This window comes from Neltuma alba, unplaced genomic scaffold, assembly GCF_004799145.2.
Source record: "Neltuma alba isolate B1F8T4 unplaced genomic scaffold, ASM479914v2 tig00010382_pilon, whole genome shotgun sequence".
Classification (NCBI taxonomy): Eukaryota; Viridiplantae; Streptophyta; class Magnoliopsida; order Fabales; family Fabaceae; genus Neltuma; species Neltuma alba.
In genome coordinates, this window is record NW_021635286.1 from 421,084 (window position 1) to 437,054 (window position 15,971).

Here is a 15,971-nt window from a genome sequence, read left to right on the forward strand (position 1 = left end):
TACCAATTAATAGCTCATCTTCTTCTCAAGTCATTTCTCCCCAATTTCTTAATCTCTTTAGTCATAATGGTCTTGGGAAAGGATTATTTTATGATTCTACAGGAATTCAAGGAGTTATTGTTACACCTTACTTCTAGTCCGACATCAAGTTGATTCAGTGTCATTTTAGACCACATTGAATGGTCTTGGGCTTAAAATTCCAAAAAAAAAAAAACCGATTTTCGGAAATTCATTGTTTAATTGGTAATTTCCAGATTTCTGGTCTAACTTTGAAAATTCATAACTTAATGTAGAAAAATCAAAATAGAGTGGTTCAAAATTCTGTAGAAAGCTCTTTGAATTCTCTTTCAAGAAAAAATAATCTTGGAAATTAATTCATCATGAGAAAGTGCCAGATTTTTGTGAAAGTCAACTCTTTTTCCAGAATTTGAGCCTTAACTTTGAAAAATTGCATAGTTGTCCATTTTTAATGTGCTACCTATTGATTTGAAGCTCATGACATGAAATTTAAGAATACCAAATTTTGTAAAGAAATTCATTTGGGAACTTAGTCAAAACGTAGGTCCAAGTTGGCATCCTGCTTAGGGTTACAGCATCACACATACATACTTATACATAACCAAAATATAATTGTTTCCTCATGGTTCACCACCACAATTACCCTTGAATTTATAGCTTCTCTTTTGATGATTCAGCCCCTAAAATGTTAAATCACATATTGGGGATGAGATTTCAATGAAATCCCAGTAGCAAGATCAATCAACCAAAACATCAACGTGCATTATTATAAAGCACTTCAATAATAGCTATCATAGGAGAACCAATCTTCTTATGATAGACAACCTCAACATGCAATAGCCAAGGCAACAAAATGCAAGGAGCAGCTATATCACAAACATCATAATTCAACCATATAATAGCAAGCATTCATGCCATAAATAACAATGCAAAGTTAACATTAGTGGCTAATTAAATCCCACTACCTTGATCCAAATGCTCTTGATTCTTTGACCTTCTTCCTCTTCTCCACAATTAACAAATCCTAACATCACAAACCATAAAAGGGGCAGCAACATTACAAACCAAAACATGCAAGAATCAAAGGCTAAACACAAGTAACCTTTAATCCCTTAAACTTTGATTTTTGGAGCTTTGTTTCTTTAAACCCTAAAAATTCATTCTTGGTTAATTTCTACATGATTTTTCATGTAGAATCCAAATATACACTTGGATTTAAGAAAATAAATCTCCTTCCTCAAGATTCAGTTTGGCCGAACATTAGGGCTTATTTCTCAAAAATCACAACTTCTAATGCTTCCAACACTTGTTCTTAAGGTTTACCCTATTCCATTTTCCATTTTGAACACAATGGAAGCATCAAAACATTGAAAAACTCATCCTATGTTCCAGTCTTGAAAGTGGCTGAACCATACCTCTCGGAGTTCAACCATGAAAAACTTTTCAAAACAACACCAAACCACTTGAAACCACCTTGAATCATAGTGTCCTAGCTATGTTTAACAACAAAACCTCCTTCCCTACACTATATCCATTTTGACTAGCAACAAGAAGGGACAAAAAATGATTTTCCAACCATACAACTCAAGAAAACAAAGCAAGGAACATCTTAGAACAACTTACCAAGCTTGAATCTTAGTTGGAAGATCAAATATGCTTGCTTTTCCTTGACCCCTTCATAAGATCACTGTTGTTCTCTCTCTTTTCCCTCTAGGCCAAAATGCAATCTGAATTTAGGGGGAGGAAGTTCTTCTTTAATGGCTCAAAATATCCCAACAACTAATATTAATGATTTGCCAAGTGTCATTTCCCTATTCCTTCTTGTAACCTCTCTCTTAATTAACTTAATCCAAATGAAATTAATTTCCAAAAGTCAAAATCTTCTCCACTTAAGGCTTGACACTTGGAAAGTTTAATTACTATCCATTAAGGGCTTGACAAGTGGCAACTTGTGGGCCAAGTAAAGTGCAAGACTCTAGTCTTCACTTTATCAGTGCACTTTTACTTCGGGTTTAATTTCTTTTATATAATTACAGTACTCTGGCCTCTGTAATTATTTTCTGTTAGATCCATAATTTATTCTCCTCATTTTTCTCTTCCCAAAATGCCCCTTTTATCTCAATCTCAAATTCCCATTAATTAGATAAAAAGAAAAACTATTTTTCCTTTTTATTGAGACTTCTCTACTTGTCATGGGAATTATGGAATATCTTGAATATTTAAGGGACTCCTTTTCATCCCATAATCTCTTATAATTCCTTGAGGCATCATAGGAATTTTCTTGAAATTTTTCTTTCCTTAAAATTATTTATTTGGAATTTTCCAAACAAAAGGCTTCAATTTAGCTTAAATCGCCTTTAAATTCTTTTGAAATTTCTCAAAGGGCTATTTGGTCATAAAACCAATTATTCATCATCATATAATTCTCAAGTAATATTATCCTTAATTTTTCTCAATTTCTGAGGCTTGGAAATATTTTTCCATTATTACTTGTTGACTAATGTTCCTTAATTAGTCAAACTTTTATAATTAACTTAGAAAATCACCATTAAATATTTCTATAAAAAATTTTCTATTTCTCCTTATCACTTTTGGCCCTTGATTATTTAGGAATATTCCTTATCCCTAAATACCATATTACTGGATGTGATATTTCTCCCCCTAAATAAATTTCGTCCTTGAAATTTAGGGCGTGGCTTATTGGACAAGTTCGGGATACTTTTCTCTCAGCTCAGTTTCCCTCTCCCACATAGGTTTTTCCTGTGTAAGACCTTTCTAGACAACCTTCACCAGCAGAATCTACTTATTCCTTGATTGTTTGACCTTTTGATCAATGATCCACTCTGGTTTGACCTCGAAAGACAGGTTGTCTCGGAGCACAATGTCATCATAGCTTATGACATGTGTCAGGTCTGGATGATACTTCTTCAATTTGGGAGACATGGAAGATGTCACACCCTGATAATTTTATTCTAACTGATGAATGATTTGTGACTGACTAAGGCCAAGTAGTATAGTAGACTGGTAGAGGATCCAGGCTATGAGGAAAAATCAGGATAGGGACGTAACGGTCATTTCTGAAAAGATCAGTTAAGAAAGGGCAGTATTGGAAATAATGTCCAAATTTCCTGAAAAATTCCCAAAAAATTATGAAAAATAGAAAGGAGGGTACAGAATAATGTTTGAGGCTTAGAAGATGAATATGAGATTAAAAATAATTTGTCAGGAAATTATATGTAATTATTGGAATTTTTGGCTAATTAAGGAAAATTAGCCAATTTCCATTATTTAAAATATATAGAGGCCTCAAAAATTCAAGGAAAAATATGGATAAATTATGTGACATATTATCCTAATTTATAAAATTATTTCCCACCTTTGGATGTACAAAGGTTAGCTTAAAGGATATTTATTACCGAATTATTATCGGTAGAATAGTGATTTTTGACAGAATAAAATTTAGAAAATTATAGAGGGAGATAGAACTTGAGAAAAATCATGGATTACCCTTGGAATGAGGGGAATTTAATGAGGTGTTGAAATCGGAATTTTGTGACAGTAAATTGGACAGGATTGCTGGAAAATCGGGCCGGAAATACACAAATAATCAGTGGATTGCACTGATTATTGGATGAGTCATATTTTTTCCAATATTAAGAGCAATAATTCGGCCAAAATTAGAAGGAGAGGACAAAGTTGGAATTTTCCACATTGTTCAAGGGCATAAAGGGAAATAAGAGACAAAATAATAAAATAATATTTATTTTCCACATGAAAATCACATGGTGATTAGGTGTCCCTACATGTGTCACTTTCTTATGGTGAGTGCCCTAAGATTTGTCCACGTGTAAAGTAGAAAAAAATGAACGGCCGAGATCGCATCTTTTTCCCGAAGGGCATTTTCGGCATTTTGAAATATCAAGGCCTATAAATACCCCCCCTTTCATGAAGAATTCGGCCAAGAGGTGTTTGTTGGGAGAGAATTTTGTGTTCTTGAGTTCTAGGAGAGAGAAAGGAAGAAAGAAGAGAGAGAAAGAGAGACAGCAAGCTTAATCACCTCTAATCGCCGATTAAGCGCTAATTAAGGTATGTTTATCTCCCTAAGTGTTAATTATTTTTAGTTGATTATTTATTTGAGGAAGATTAGGATTAATTACCTTGATTAATTATGGTTTAGTGATAGCTAAGATTAATTATGTTATTTGATTAAGGATTAGTAAGTGATTAAGGTTAGCTACCCTAATTAATTAGTGATTAGTTATGATAATTGAAGGATGATTAATTATGGGTAATCATGTTGATTAAGTATTGATTAAAGCTTAATCATATTGATTAGAGAATGATTAATGATTAATCATATTGATTAGAAAATGATTAATCATGTTAATTAAGGAATGAATAATGGTTAATCATATTGATTAGAGAATGATTAATGATTAATCATATTGATTAGAAAATGATTAATCATGTTAATTAAGGAATGAATAATGGTTAATCATGTTGATTAGAGAATGATTAATGGTTAATCCAAAAAGGGATTAGTGATTTAATCTTAAAGGATTATGACTATGTGACTTGAGGACCTTAATTAAGTATTGGATTAAGGACTAAGGGTTAGTGATTAACCAAGGAAGCATGATTAATCATGGGTTAAGGAAGAATTCCAAGACCTTAATTGAGGATTAAGGCTTGGTCAAACCAAGGTCAAAGGTTTAGGAAAGGTATACAGAAATTATAAATTGAAAGATACAAGGGTAGCATTATATTGAGAAAGAATGGTATACTGGATATGGAATTTACCATACCCTTACTGTATGGTTGATAGGCAACTCTCCTGGAAACCTAGGAGGATCTCCAGCAAGGGATCAAGGAGGAAACGTTAAGCAAGGAATTGAGGTAGCGTGAACTGCAATTATTTTGTTGATCTGTATTTGATGTATCTGCTATGTGTGTTTATGTGCCATGAGAATGTTATGTACAGATGATGTGAACTCCTTGCAATGTATGCCTTGGCTCTTGCATGATTGAGTTTTGACCAGAATGATTATATGCTCCATGATATGATGACATGGATACAGAATGATTATAGCATGGCATAAAGACTAGAAATGTTATCTTATTGCATGTAGCATGACATCTTATGCATGTTGACTTGATGGTTGTATGTTCAATGCTACTGGGATTTCTATGAAATCTCATTCCTCCTATAACATGATATCCTAGGTGCCACTACTGCTAAGGAGAAAGGAAAGGAAATAGTCATGGCTTGAAGAAGTTATGAATTATGTAATGTATTATACGGTTTTGAACTTTTCTCTTTCAAGCCATGTAAGCATACTATGTTCATAAATACATGATATGATACCCTTTTTGGAATGTATATTAATGATAGAGTAGCTTTATAAGTGATTATGGTATGATTATAGTGAAAAACGAAATGCTGTCAAAATTAGTGAAAAAGGGGATAAAAATGGTCTAGATTTGACCAAACTTTGACCAACGAAGACCCTGGTCAAATGGTTGACTTTTTCCCTGAAATTTGGTATGCGAATAGATCTTATTTTTCCCTTTAAAATAAGTGGTAAAGCGTCACAATCGGAGCTCTGTGTAAGAAGTTATGCCTTTCCGAAGTTAGGCAAAAATCCTGGAAAATAGAAAAATGACCAAATGAACAGTACTTCTCGAAATTGAAAACGAATGCGTTTCTGATTAAAGCGGAACCTGAGGTCATTTTTCTTGATAGATGATGTTGAGAGCTTCGAGTGAGACTTGGAACGACCTCGTTTCGATTTTTCTAGAATTAGTTATGATTTTTCAAAGTTATGCCAAGTTTAAGGTTACGGTGAATAGTAATGCGGGAAAAGAAATTTTCAAATTCAGGTTTTTCAACCCGGTAACCTTAGTTTGCGCTTCCGAGTGTCTTAACTTGGCACAATATAAGGTCGTAAACGTAAGGTGTTACAGAAGACATCATGAATTTGATTCACATTCTGGGGAAGGGCCAACTTATAAGCCACTAGTCCAGCTTTAGACAAAATTTGAAATGGTCCAACATACTTCGGACTCAATTCCTTAAGTCTTTAGGGATCGATTGACTCCCGTTGTTGGCGACACTGTGATCACCAACTTCAAATTCTAACAGTCTCCTTTTAGTGTCTGCGTAGCTTTTCTGTCTATAAACCATTAAGAGTCTTTGCCGAATGGCCTCCACTTGTTGGGAGGCCTGATCCACTATGTCAGAACTATAAATACTTCTTTCACTAAGCTCTGTCCAGCATAAGGGAGATCTATATTTCCTCCTGTCAAATGCTTTATATGGCGTCATTCAGATACTCGAATGAAACGATTATTATAGGCGAATTTGGCTAACGGTAAGTACGTGTCCCAAATATCGCCAAAATAAGCACACATGCTCTTAGCATCTCCTCTAGGGTCTAAATCGTTCTTTCTGTCTACCCATGTGTCTGTGGGTGGTAGGCTGTATTGAATCTGAGAGTAGTGTTCATTTCTTTCTGTAAGGACCTCCAAAACTTAGAAGTAAATCTTGGGTCTCGATTCGAAACAATACTGCTTGGGACACCATGCAGCCTAACCATCTCCTTGACATTAAGTCTCGCTAACTTTTCTAGAGAATCTTTAACGTTCTTGGCGAGAAAATTTGTTGACTTAGTCAGACAGTCCACTATGACCCATATCGTATCATGCTTAGCTGCTGTCATTAGTAACCCTACTATAAAATCCATGGATATACTATCCTACTTCCATTCCAGGATATCCAGGGTTGCAGCTCTCCTGCTAATTTCTGATATTCCATCTTCACTTTCTGGCAAGTGAGACACTTTGCTATGTATTCTATGACATCCTTTTTCATTCCAAGCCATCAAAAAAGCTCTTGTGGGCCTCTGCTAATGCCCTTTCCCTAAGGTTGACTACTCGGGGAATATAAGTTTTTTCTTTTAAACTTTAATAGCCCCTCCTTAGAAATTTCAAAATCTCTAGTCTCGCCCCGAGACAACTTTCCTTTGAAAATTTCTACTAGCCGATCTTGTGACTACGCTTCCTTGATCTGATCCCTGAGCAGAGCTGTATACTGTGTTCTACCTCTATTTCCTTCTACTAGCTGTATCTGATATAGAGGACTCCAATCTCTGAAATCTTCTATCAGCTTTTGCTCCTTGATCATTAGTGATGCTACCTGCACTGCCTTCCTACTTAAGGCATCGACAACCACATTCGCTTTGCGTGGATGGTACTTAATCTGGAGATCATAATCTCTGAGCAAATTCACCCATCTACATTGCCTCATATTCAGTTCTCTCTGATCATAGAGGTATTTGAGGCTCTTGTGGTTGCAAACAACTCTATCGTTGCTCCGTACAGGTAAAGTCTCTATATCTTTAATGCTTAAACTATTACTACCAACTCCAGGTCGTGGGTCTGGTAAATCTCCTCGAGAGATTTAAGCTGGCGTGAGGCATAGGCTACTACTCGCCCTTGCTACACGAGCACACACCCTAGTCCTTGCTTACTAGTGTCCGTGAAGACCACATACGTTTGCATAGGATCAGGGAGTATAAGTATGGGAGTAAAGGTGAGCTTCCTCTTTAGCTCCTGAAAACTAGCCTTACTCTTCTCGTCCCACAAGAACAGCTGGTTCTTCTTGGTCAACTTGGCCAGCAGAAGAGTAATCCAAGAGAAGTCCTTACTGAATCTTTTGTAATACCTTGCCAGTTTGAGAAAACTTCTGATCTCAGTCACTGACTTGGGTCTCTCCTAGTTGAGTACTACCTCAATCTTGCTGAGGTCGATGGCTACTCCCTTTTGGGAAGTCACATGGCTGAGAAATCAGACTTTCTGTGGCCAAAACTTACATTTACTAAGTTTAGCAAAGAGCTGCTTCTCTTTCAGGGTATTACGGACAATTCTCAACTAATCTTCATGCTCTTCTAGAGACTTGGAGTATACCAGGATGTCATCAATGAACACCACCACGAACTGATCTAATTAAGGGTGAAAGATCCTGCTCATGTAGTTTATACATATCGCAGGTGCATTCATCACTCCAAAAGGAATCACGAAGAACTCATAGTGCTCATATCAAGTTCTAAACGCAGTCTTAGGGACATCGTCAAGCTTAATCCTGAGTTGGTGGTAGCCAGATCTCAAATCAATCTTAGAGAACATACTAGCACCAATTAACTGGTCTAGCAAATCATTTATTCTAGGGCGAATAATTGTTCTCAACTGTGACTTTATTCAACTCCCTGTAGTCTATGCATACTTTTAGACTACCGTCCTTTTTCTTGACGATAACAATGGAGCACCCCATGGTGAAACGCTTGGTCTAATGAAACTTTTTTTCTCAAGAAATTCTTCTATCTGCTACCTTAGTTTCGCCATTTCGTTTAGAGCCATTTGTAAGGGGCTTTAGAGCTGGTCTCGCTCCAGATATGATATCCTTCATGAATTCTATTTCCCTATCTGGAGGTAATCTTGTAACCTTTATCAGAATCACTTCCGAAAATTCCTTAACAATTGGGATTTCTCTTATCCCTTCCTCAACTTCTACTTACATCGAGAAGAATACAAGGAATCCTTGACAACCTTTCTGTAAACATTTGCCCGCTTGGGCTTTCGTTATGAAGTTCAACCTAACTTCTGGACTCAACTCTATTTCTCTTGGGTAAGATCAGGGCTTTATTCTTACAATCCAGTAGGATGTTAAGGGATGACAACCAATTCAATCCAAGATACCATATCAATCTCATAGAAGGGCATACATATGAAATCTAAAGCAGTACAACAGTGCTTATAACAAACTATATAGTTTAAGCACGCATCCAATGTAACGTGTGTCATAAGGCAACGTCTTCATAACTAAGCCAAGTCTTTCAGCACAAACATACGAGATAAAAGAATGACTAGCACCGAATTAAACATTACAATCACTGGGGAGTTGTTGATAATGATCGTACCTTGGATCATTTCTGAAGATTTTTGGGCTTCTTCCCCTGTGAGAGCAAACACTCGACCCTGGATACGTAGTCTTAACTTCTCTGCATTCTGTGGGCATCCTCTAGAGAAGTGTCTGGGCTTTCTGCGGGTGTAGCAGACATTTTGTCTAGCCATACATGGTCTGTCACTGTGACTCTTGCCGTAGGTCAGACATTCTTTGCCTTTTTGTGGTTTGTCTCCCTTTTTCCCTTTTCGGTTGTTCCATGGCCTTTTCCTCTTCTTGTTGGCATTAGAAGAGATGCCACCCTAATCTCCCTTCTCCGACTTGGGAGTAACCTTAACCATCAGGTGATGGTTTAAGCTGTTTTCTGTGATTTGCAGGCTTTAACCACCTTGTTGAAGTGCTCAAACTGCCTGGGAGCAATCATCTCCCTTAAGGACTGCTTCAGTCCTCTGACCATCTTCTCTATCATCTACCTCTTATCGTCTCGGTAATGGAGGTAGCTAGAGTAGTGAGAGAGATGGATGAATTTGGATAGGTGTTCATCAAAGGACTCATTCTCCTTTTGCTTCAGGGATAGGAATTCTGCTTTCCTTTCATCCTTGACTGACCTCAGAAAGTGCTTCTCATAGAACTGCTCCAGGAATACTTCCCATGTCACTCTCGTGTTTCGAGCATTAAGGATGAGTTCGGTGTTCTTCCACCAGTGGTCAGTATCATTCTCTAACCTGTAGATTGCCATTTGGGCTTTTTGCTCAGTTGGACAATTCAAAACTTTAAAGATTTTCTGTTACACCTTACTACTAAAGTCACTTAGAGTTTAATTAAAACCATTTTAGACCATATTGGATTGTCTTGGGCTTAAGAATTCCATAAAAATGCTGATTTTCAGATTTTTACTGTTCATTTGGTAAAAATCCAGTTTTCTGGTCCAATTTCAGAAATCATAACTTAATCTAGAAAAATCAAAATAGAGTGGTTCAAAATTCTGTGGAAAGCTATTTCAATACTATTTCAAGGAAAAATAATCTCGGAAATTAATTCCTTGTGAGAAAGTGTTAGATTTTTGTGAAAGTCAAATTTGTCATTTTGGTAAAAACCCTATTTTTAATGTGCTACCTATTGATTTGAAGCTTATGATGTAAACTTTAACCATATCAAATTTCGTAAAGAAATTCGTTTGGAAACTTAATAAAAATGTAGCTCCAAGTTGGTGTCCAGCTTGGGGTTACAGCATCCCATTATCATACATTTACATAGCCAAATTATAATGGTTTCCTCATGGTTCATCACCATTTTATCCTTGGATTTGCAGCCTCCCTTTTGATGATTCAGCCCTAAAATGTTAGGTTACATATGGGGGATGAGATTTCAATAAAATCCTAGTAGCAAGATCAATAAACCAAAACATCAACATCCATCACTATAAAGCATTTCACATTAGCTATCATAGGAGAACTAATCTTATTATAAATAGGCAACCTCAACATGCAAGAAGCAACCATATCACAATCATCATAGTTTAACCATACAATAGCAAGCATTTATGCCATAAATAACAATGCAAAGTTAACATTAGTGGCTAATTAAATCCCACTATCTTAATCCAATACTCTTTGATTCTTTGACCTTCTTCCTCTTCTCCACAATTAACAAACCCTAACATGATAAATAACAAAAAAGGCAGCAAGATTACTAACCATTTCACATAAAAATTAACAACAAAGCTCAAGTAACTCCTAAACCCCTTAAAGCTTTCATCTTTGTTCTTTGAATTTTTAGAGTTTGTTTCCTTAACCCTAAAAATTCTCTCTTGACCCATTCCTACATGATTTTTCATGTAGAATCCAAATATGGACTTGGAATTTTAAAAACACATCTCCTCCCTATTGATCTTGATTTGGCTTAGAGGTAGTGATTATGGCCCTTCAATGTCCAACTTCATTTTAATGCATTTCAATGCATATGGCTTAGGTTTACCCTACACAAAACTTCATTTTAAAGCCAATAGAAGCATAAAAACATGCAAAATCTCATCCTAGGGCAAAATCACTATTTGGATGAAACATACATATAGGTTTCTTATCATGAAAAACTTCCAAACAACAACTTAAACCACTTGAAACCATGATTTAAGGTGTTCTACCAAGATTTATCAACCAAACTCCCTCCCTTACACTAAGAGCATTTCGGCCAACACCTAAGAAAAGGATAAACAAAATTTTCCAACCATCAAACTCAAGAGAATCAAGCAAAGAACAACATAGAATCAACTACTAACCTTAACTCCTAGCTTACTTGATCCAAGATGGTTGTTTTCTCCTTGGTTGCACTTTAAGATCACTCTTTTCCTCTTCTCCTTCCTCTTGGCCGAACCATAATCAGAAAAATAGTGGAGGAAGAGCTCATTTAAGTGCACAAATATCTCAACCACCAACAATAAATGATTCGCCAAGTGTCACTTCCCTACTCCTTCTTGAAACTTCTCTCTTAATTATTTAATTCCAATTGTAATTAATTTTCAAAAGTCAAACTCTCCTCCACTTGAGGCTTGACACTTGGAAAGTTTAATTACTCTCTAATAAGGACTTGACAAGCGGCAACTTGTGGACTAAGTAAAGTGCAAGACTCTAATTTACACTTGATCGGTGCACTTTTACTCTGGATTTAATTTCTTTTCTATAATTACAGTACTCTAGCCTCTGTAATTATCTTATGTCAAATTCATAATTTATTCTCCTTATTTTTCTCTTCCCAAAATGCCCTTTTTAGCTCAAACTCAATTTTTTGTTGATTAAATAAAAAGAAAAACTATTTTCCTTCTCATTATTGATTTTTCCACTTGTCCAACTAATTAGGAAAAATCTTGGGTATCTGAGGGTCTCCTTTTAATCCTATAATCTCTTATAATTTCTTGGGACATCGTAGAAATTTTCTTGGGATTTTATTCTCCTTCCAAATATTTATTTGGAATTTTCCAAATAAAAAGTCTTAATTTAGCCTAAATTAACCTTAAATTCCTTTTTAATTTCTCTAAGGGTAATTTGGTCATAAAACCAATTATATAATCTCATATAATTCTCAAGGAATATTATCCTTATTTTTTCTTAATTTTCTGAGACTTGAAAATATTTTTCCATAATTATTTTTTACCAATTTTTCTTAATTAGTCAAACTTTACATAATTGACTTGGAAAATCATAATAATTATTTTCCATAATAAATCTTCTATTTCTCCTTATCCTTTTTGGCCCTTAATTGTTTAGAAATATTCTTATTCCTAATTAACATATTATTGGATGTGACATTTTCTCCAAGCAGTTTATCTAATCTTCTGCCGCTTGGACATCAAACACCCCATCGAAAGATGTTGGGTTGTGTTTGCAGAAATGAGTCATCTACTGTTAGATGCTATCAGGGTCTACTGTTGGCATTGTCGATCTAGGTAGCTGTTCGGATGCTTGAGTTGCGAAAACTTCTTCTGGCTACCTCCTATCGAGGTTAACCACTGCCGCTGCTACTGCTATAGCTATCGCGGCATCTCTTTCTTGTTCCTGGCAAACTTGTGCTGCCCTTATGTCCTCAATGGTCTTTTGTTGCTGTTCCAAATGATCCAGAATTAACTATAATGGATCGGGGAGGGACCCTTGCGTCGTGAATTGAAGGTCTCTCTAGTGAAACGTTTCTTCTCGGTCTAACCATTGCGATAACTAAATAGAACACATAACAAAGGAATAAGAAATAAACATGCTTGGATTTCACTTAACAAACATGCATACATAAGTAACATCCATACATCAAGTAACAATAGCAAGTTCAGTAAATACATGCCGAATAAAATAGATGTAACATCCCAAAATTTCTAACCTAGAAATAGGGAAATATGTCATACCCTGATATCTTTAGTATGATTAATGAAAGATTTAGGGCTGACCAAGGCCAGGTGAGATAAAAGATAGATAAACAGCACAACAATTGAAGTGAGAACTGAAAAAGGACCAAATTGTCATTTTTAAAATGATTGGTCTACAAAGGGCATTATCGTAATTAGTGTTTGGAAATCCTAAAAATTTCTAGTAAATCATAGAAAATAGAATTAATGCTGTAGAATGGTATTGAAGGTCTAGAAAGTAAATACAAGTTGAAAATAATTATTAAAAATTATTTTAATTATTAATATTGGCTAAATTAAGAAAAAATTAGCCAATATTAATTCTTAAAAATACTTAGAGATCTCAGAAAATTATGAAAAATTAAAGGAAATTCATTTAGGAATTATGGAAATTTATAAAATTATTTCCAACCCTAAATAATGAGGAGGTTAGCTTTAATTGAATTTAAAGCTAAATTAATATTGGTAGATTTTCTGTTTTTACAGAAATGACAATTTAAGGAGTTATAGAGGGAGAAAAATTATAAAATTAATCAAGAAATACCCCTTTACTGAGACATAATTAATGGTGAGCTGATATAAGAATTTTGAGATACTAGAATCTTTCAGCTATCAAATAAAATAAACCAGTACTATATTAAGACTTAGTGGACTATCTGGACAACAGGGGTGATAAAATTTCCTACAGATGGACAAGGACACATGTCACGCCTAAATTGGCCAAGAAAAGAAAAAAGAAAAAAAAAGAAAAAAAAATAATAAATCAAGATAGGTTAAAACCTAATTAGGTTTAAGTAAGATGATTAGGGTTAAGTCATCTTTCGTAGGATTGTGACATGTGGCAAACATAGTTCATTGGATGGCTAGGATTCAACCATCTACTTTTGAAAAGTCAAAAGTTTCTAGAAGGTTGATTAGCTAAGTTAATCAAGGGACTAAGAGAGTAAACCTTGATTAGAGCCTAATTAATCTTAATGGATAAGAAGAGATGACATAAGCCCTAATGACTCATCATCCAAGTGTCAACATACTAAGCTACATAGCCTAAGATTTGTACATGTGGAAAGAGGTAAAAATTGGAGGGCTAAGATTAAGTCTTATGCAAGAAGGGCATATGTGGAATTAGTGAAATATGAAGCCTATAAATACCCCCTCACATGTTCATTTCATGCAAGACCTTTCAAGTAGGAAACCTCTTGCAAATTTTCGTGTAGAGAGAGAAAGAGGAGAATTCTAGTGAGAGAAAGTCATTTGGAAGCAAGGTAAGCTTCTAAAACTCTTCCATTTCAAGTATGTTAGTTTTAGGCTATTTTAATGATGATAGAAAGTCATTTTTCTAAGGGGAAGTGCTGTCCAAATTTTATCAAAATGATAAGGAATGGTTTAGATGAAGATTAAGCATGGTTAAAGGTTAAAGATTAAGTGGTTACATGTTTGTTTGGTTGAAAATCCTTTTCCCTACAAATATATATATGGTTCGGCCAAGCTAAGTCAATGGGAAGGGATTGGATTTTCATAAAACTAATATGATAAATGGATTCTACATGAAAAATTATATAGGAAAAGCCCAAGAAAGTTCAAGAATCAAAGCTAGAAAAATAAACCCTAAAAATCAAGAAAAAGGGGTTTAAGGGGTTATGTTAAGTTATGAAGTTATAATAATACTTAATGTTGTGTCATTGGTTGCCTAATAGGCTATACACAACAAAGGGACAAGGATCTAATCAAGAGGAAAGAATTCAAGAGGAAGGAAAGCAATCAAGGTAGCTTTTGCAATTCATTATATTAGAGTGTCACCTTACCTTGTATGATTATGGCTATGTGTTTTGCTAACCTGTTATGCTATGAGGTGGATGAGAATGTTATGTTATATGATGTTGCCTCCATGCAAATTATGCCTTGGCTTATGCTATGTTGAGTGCCATGAATGTTTATGATGATATGTCCTTGCCATAGCATGAACATAAAGTTAAAGTATGCATGCATGTAGCTTGATTTACAATGTATTGTGTGACCTTGATAATGTATGCAATTGCTACTAAGATTCCCCAAGAATCTTACCCCAATATTTAAACAAACCCTAGGGCCTTCAACATCCAAGGGCAAAGGAAAGGAGTTGGCTCTTACTTGAAGAGGTAGTAAGCCATAGTAACTTTATATGGCTTTGAACCTTTCTATTTTGGAGGAATGTAATATGAAGCATGCTTTATGTTTCCAATAGTATGATTAAGGTTAGAGGTATACAAGCATGAGTAGAATAGTCCAAGCATGATTATAAATAGCTAATATAGCTAAGGACAGTATGCTATGATGTTAAGTGGTCAATTAAGTTAAGTTACCCTTCCAAAGGGGGTAAAAAGTCAACTAAAAGGGATTAAAGTTTGACTATTGACCATTTGAGTAAACGAGTGAGTTAGGTTTTGAAATTTGGCGAGCAAAGAGATCTTATTTTTCTCTTTAAAAGGAGGGGTAGTTCGCCTGATTCTGATAACCGAGCAGAAAGTTTTGCCTTTCCAAATTTAGGCAAAAATCAAGTAAAATCCGAAAATGACCAAATGAACAGTAACTTTTTCAAAGAAAATTGGGCTTGAATTCCAAGGCAATCAGTGCAGAAACTATTTTTTCTCAAAATTTTATCCAAAGAGCTTTTCGTAGAACTTGGAATCACTCGGTTTTAATTTTTTTTACAATTAGTTATGAATTTTCGAAGTTTGTCACATTTTAAGGTGACAATGAATAGTAACCCGTAAATGAAAATTTTCAAACTTGATTTTTCATCATTTGTAGCCTTCAAAAGTGATTCCAAATGCTTCCGCAAGATGAGTTATTTGGTATAAACATAAGGTGTTACAATAGACATACAACCAAGCATTGCCAGTCTAACCTACTATGGTTAGCTGTACCAAAACAAGTCTTACGTCAGTTTTACGAGGATCCTACTGTCTAAAAGTAGTGAATCATAACAAAGCTTTTGAGGTGCTGGATATAATCTTCAATACCTAATCCCACTATCTGATCCAGGTGACAGAACTCATGCACCCATAAGGGTGTGTATGGAAGCATTTTCGTCATCGTATAAATCCAGTCTTCAGTATGTAGATAAGG

At 35.1% G+C, this 15,971-nt stretch overlaps 1 protein-coding gene across 1 annotated transcript; it reads right to left on the reverse strand.

The window, feature by feature from the left end:
- Nucleotides 1-7,069: 7,069 nt before the first annotated feature.
- On the reverse strand, nucleotides 7,070-9,716 carry LOC114756294 (uncharacterized). The gene is made up of 3 exons (XM_028945222.1): nucleotides 9,451-9,716; nucleotides 7,548-7,741; nucleotides 7,070-7,455 (listed from the first exon to the last, which is right to left on the reverse strand). Exons 1-3 carry the CDS (start codon nucleotides 9,714-9,716, stop codon nucleotides 7,070-7,072), a joined length of 846 nt encoding a protein of 281 aa, XP_028801055.1.
- Between the last annotated feature and the right edge of the window lie 6,255 nt (nucleotides 9,717-15,971).

Coding starts and splice junctions, on each gene's coding strand:
- LOC114756294 (XM_028945222.1), bottom strand. CDS start 9,716: ATGGCAATCTACAGGTTAGAGAATGATACTGACCACTGGTGGAAGAAC. Junction 7,742..9,450: donor CATTACCGAGACGATAAGAG/GTAGATGATAGA, acceptor CAAACTGGCAAG/GTATTACAAAAGATTCAGTA. Junction 7,456..7,547: donor TGTGGTCTTCACGGACACTA/GTAAGCAAGGAC, acceptor GAGATTTACCAG/ACCCACGACCTGGAGTTGGT.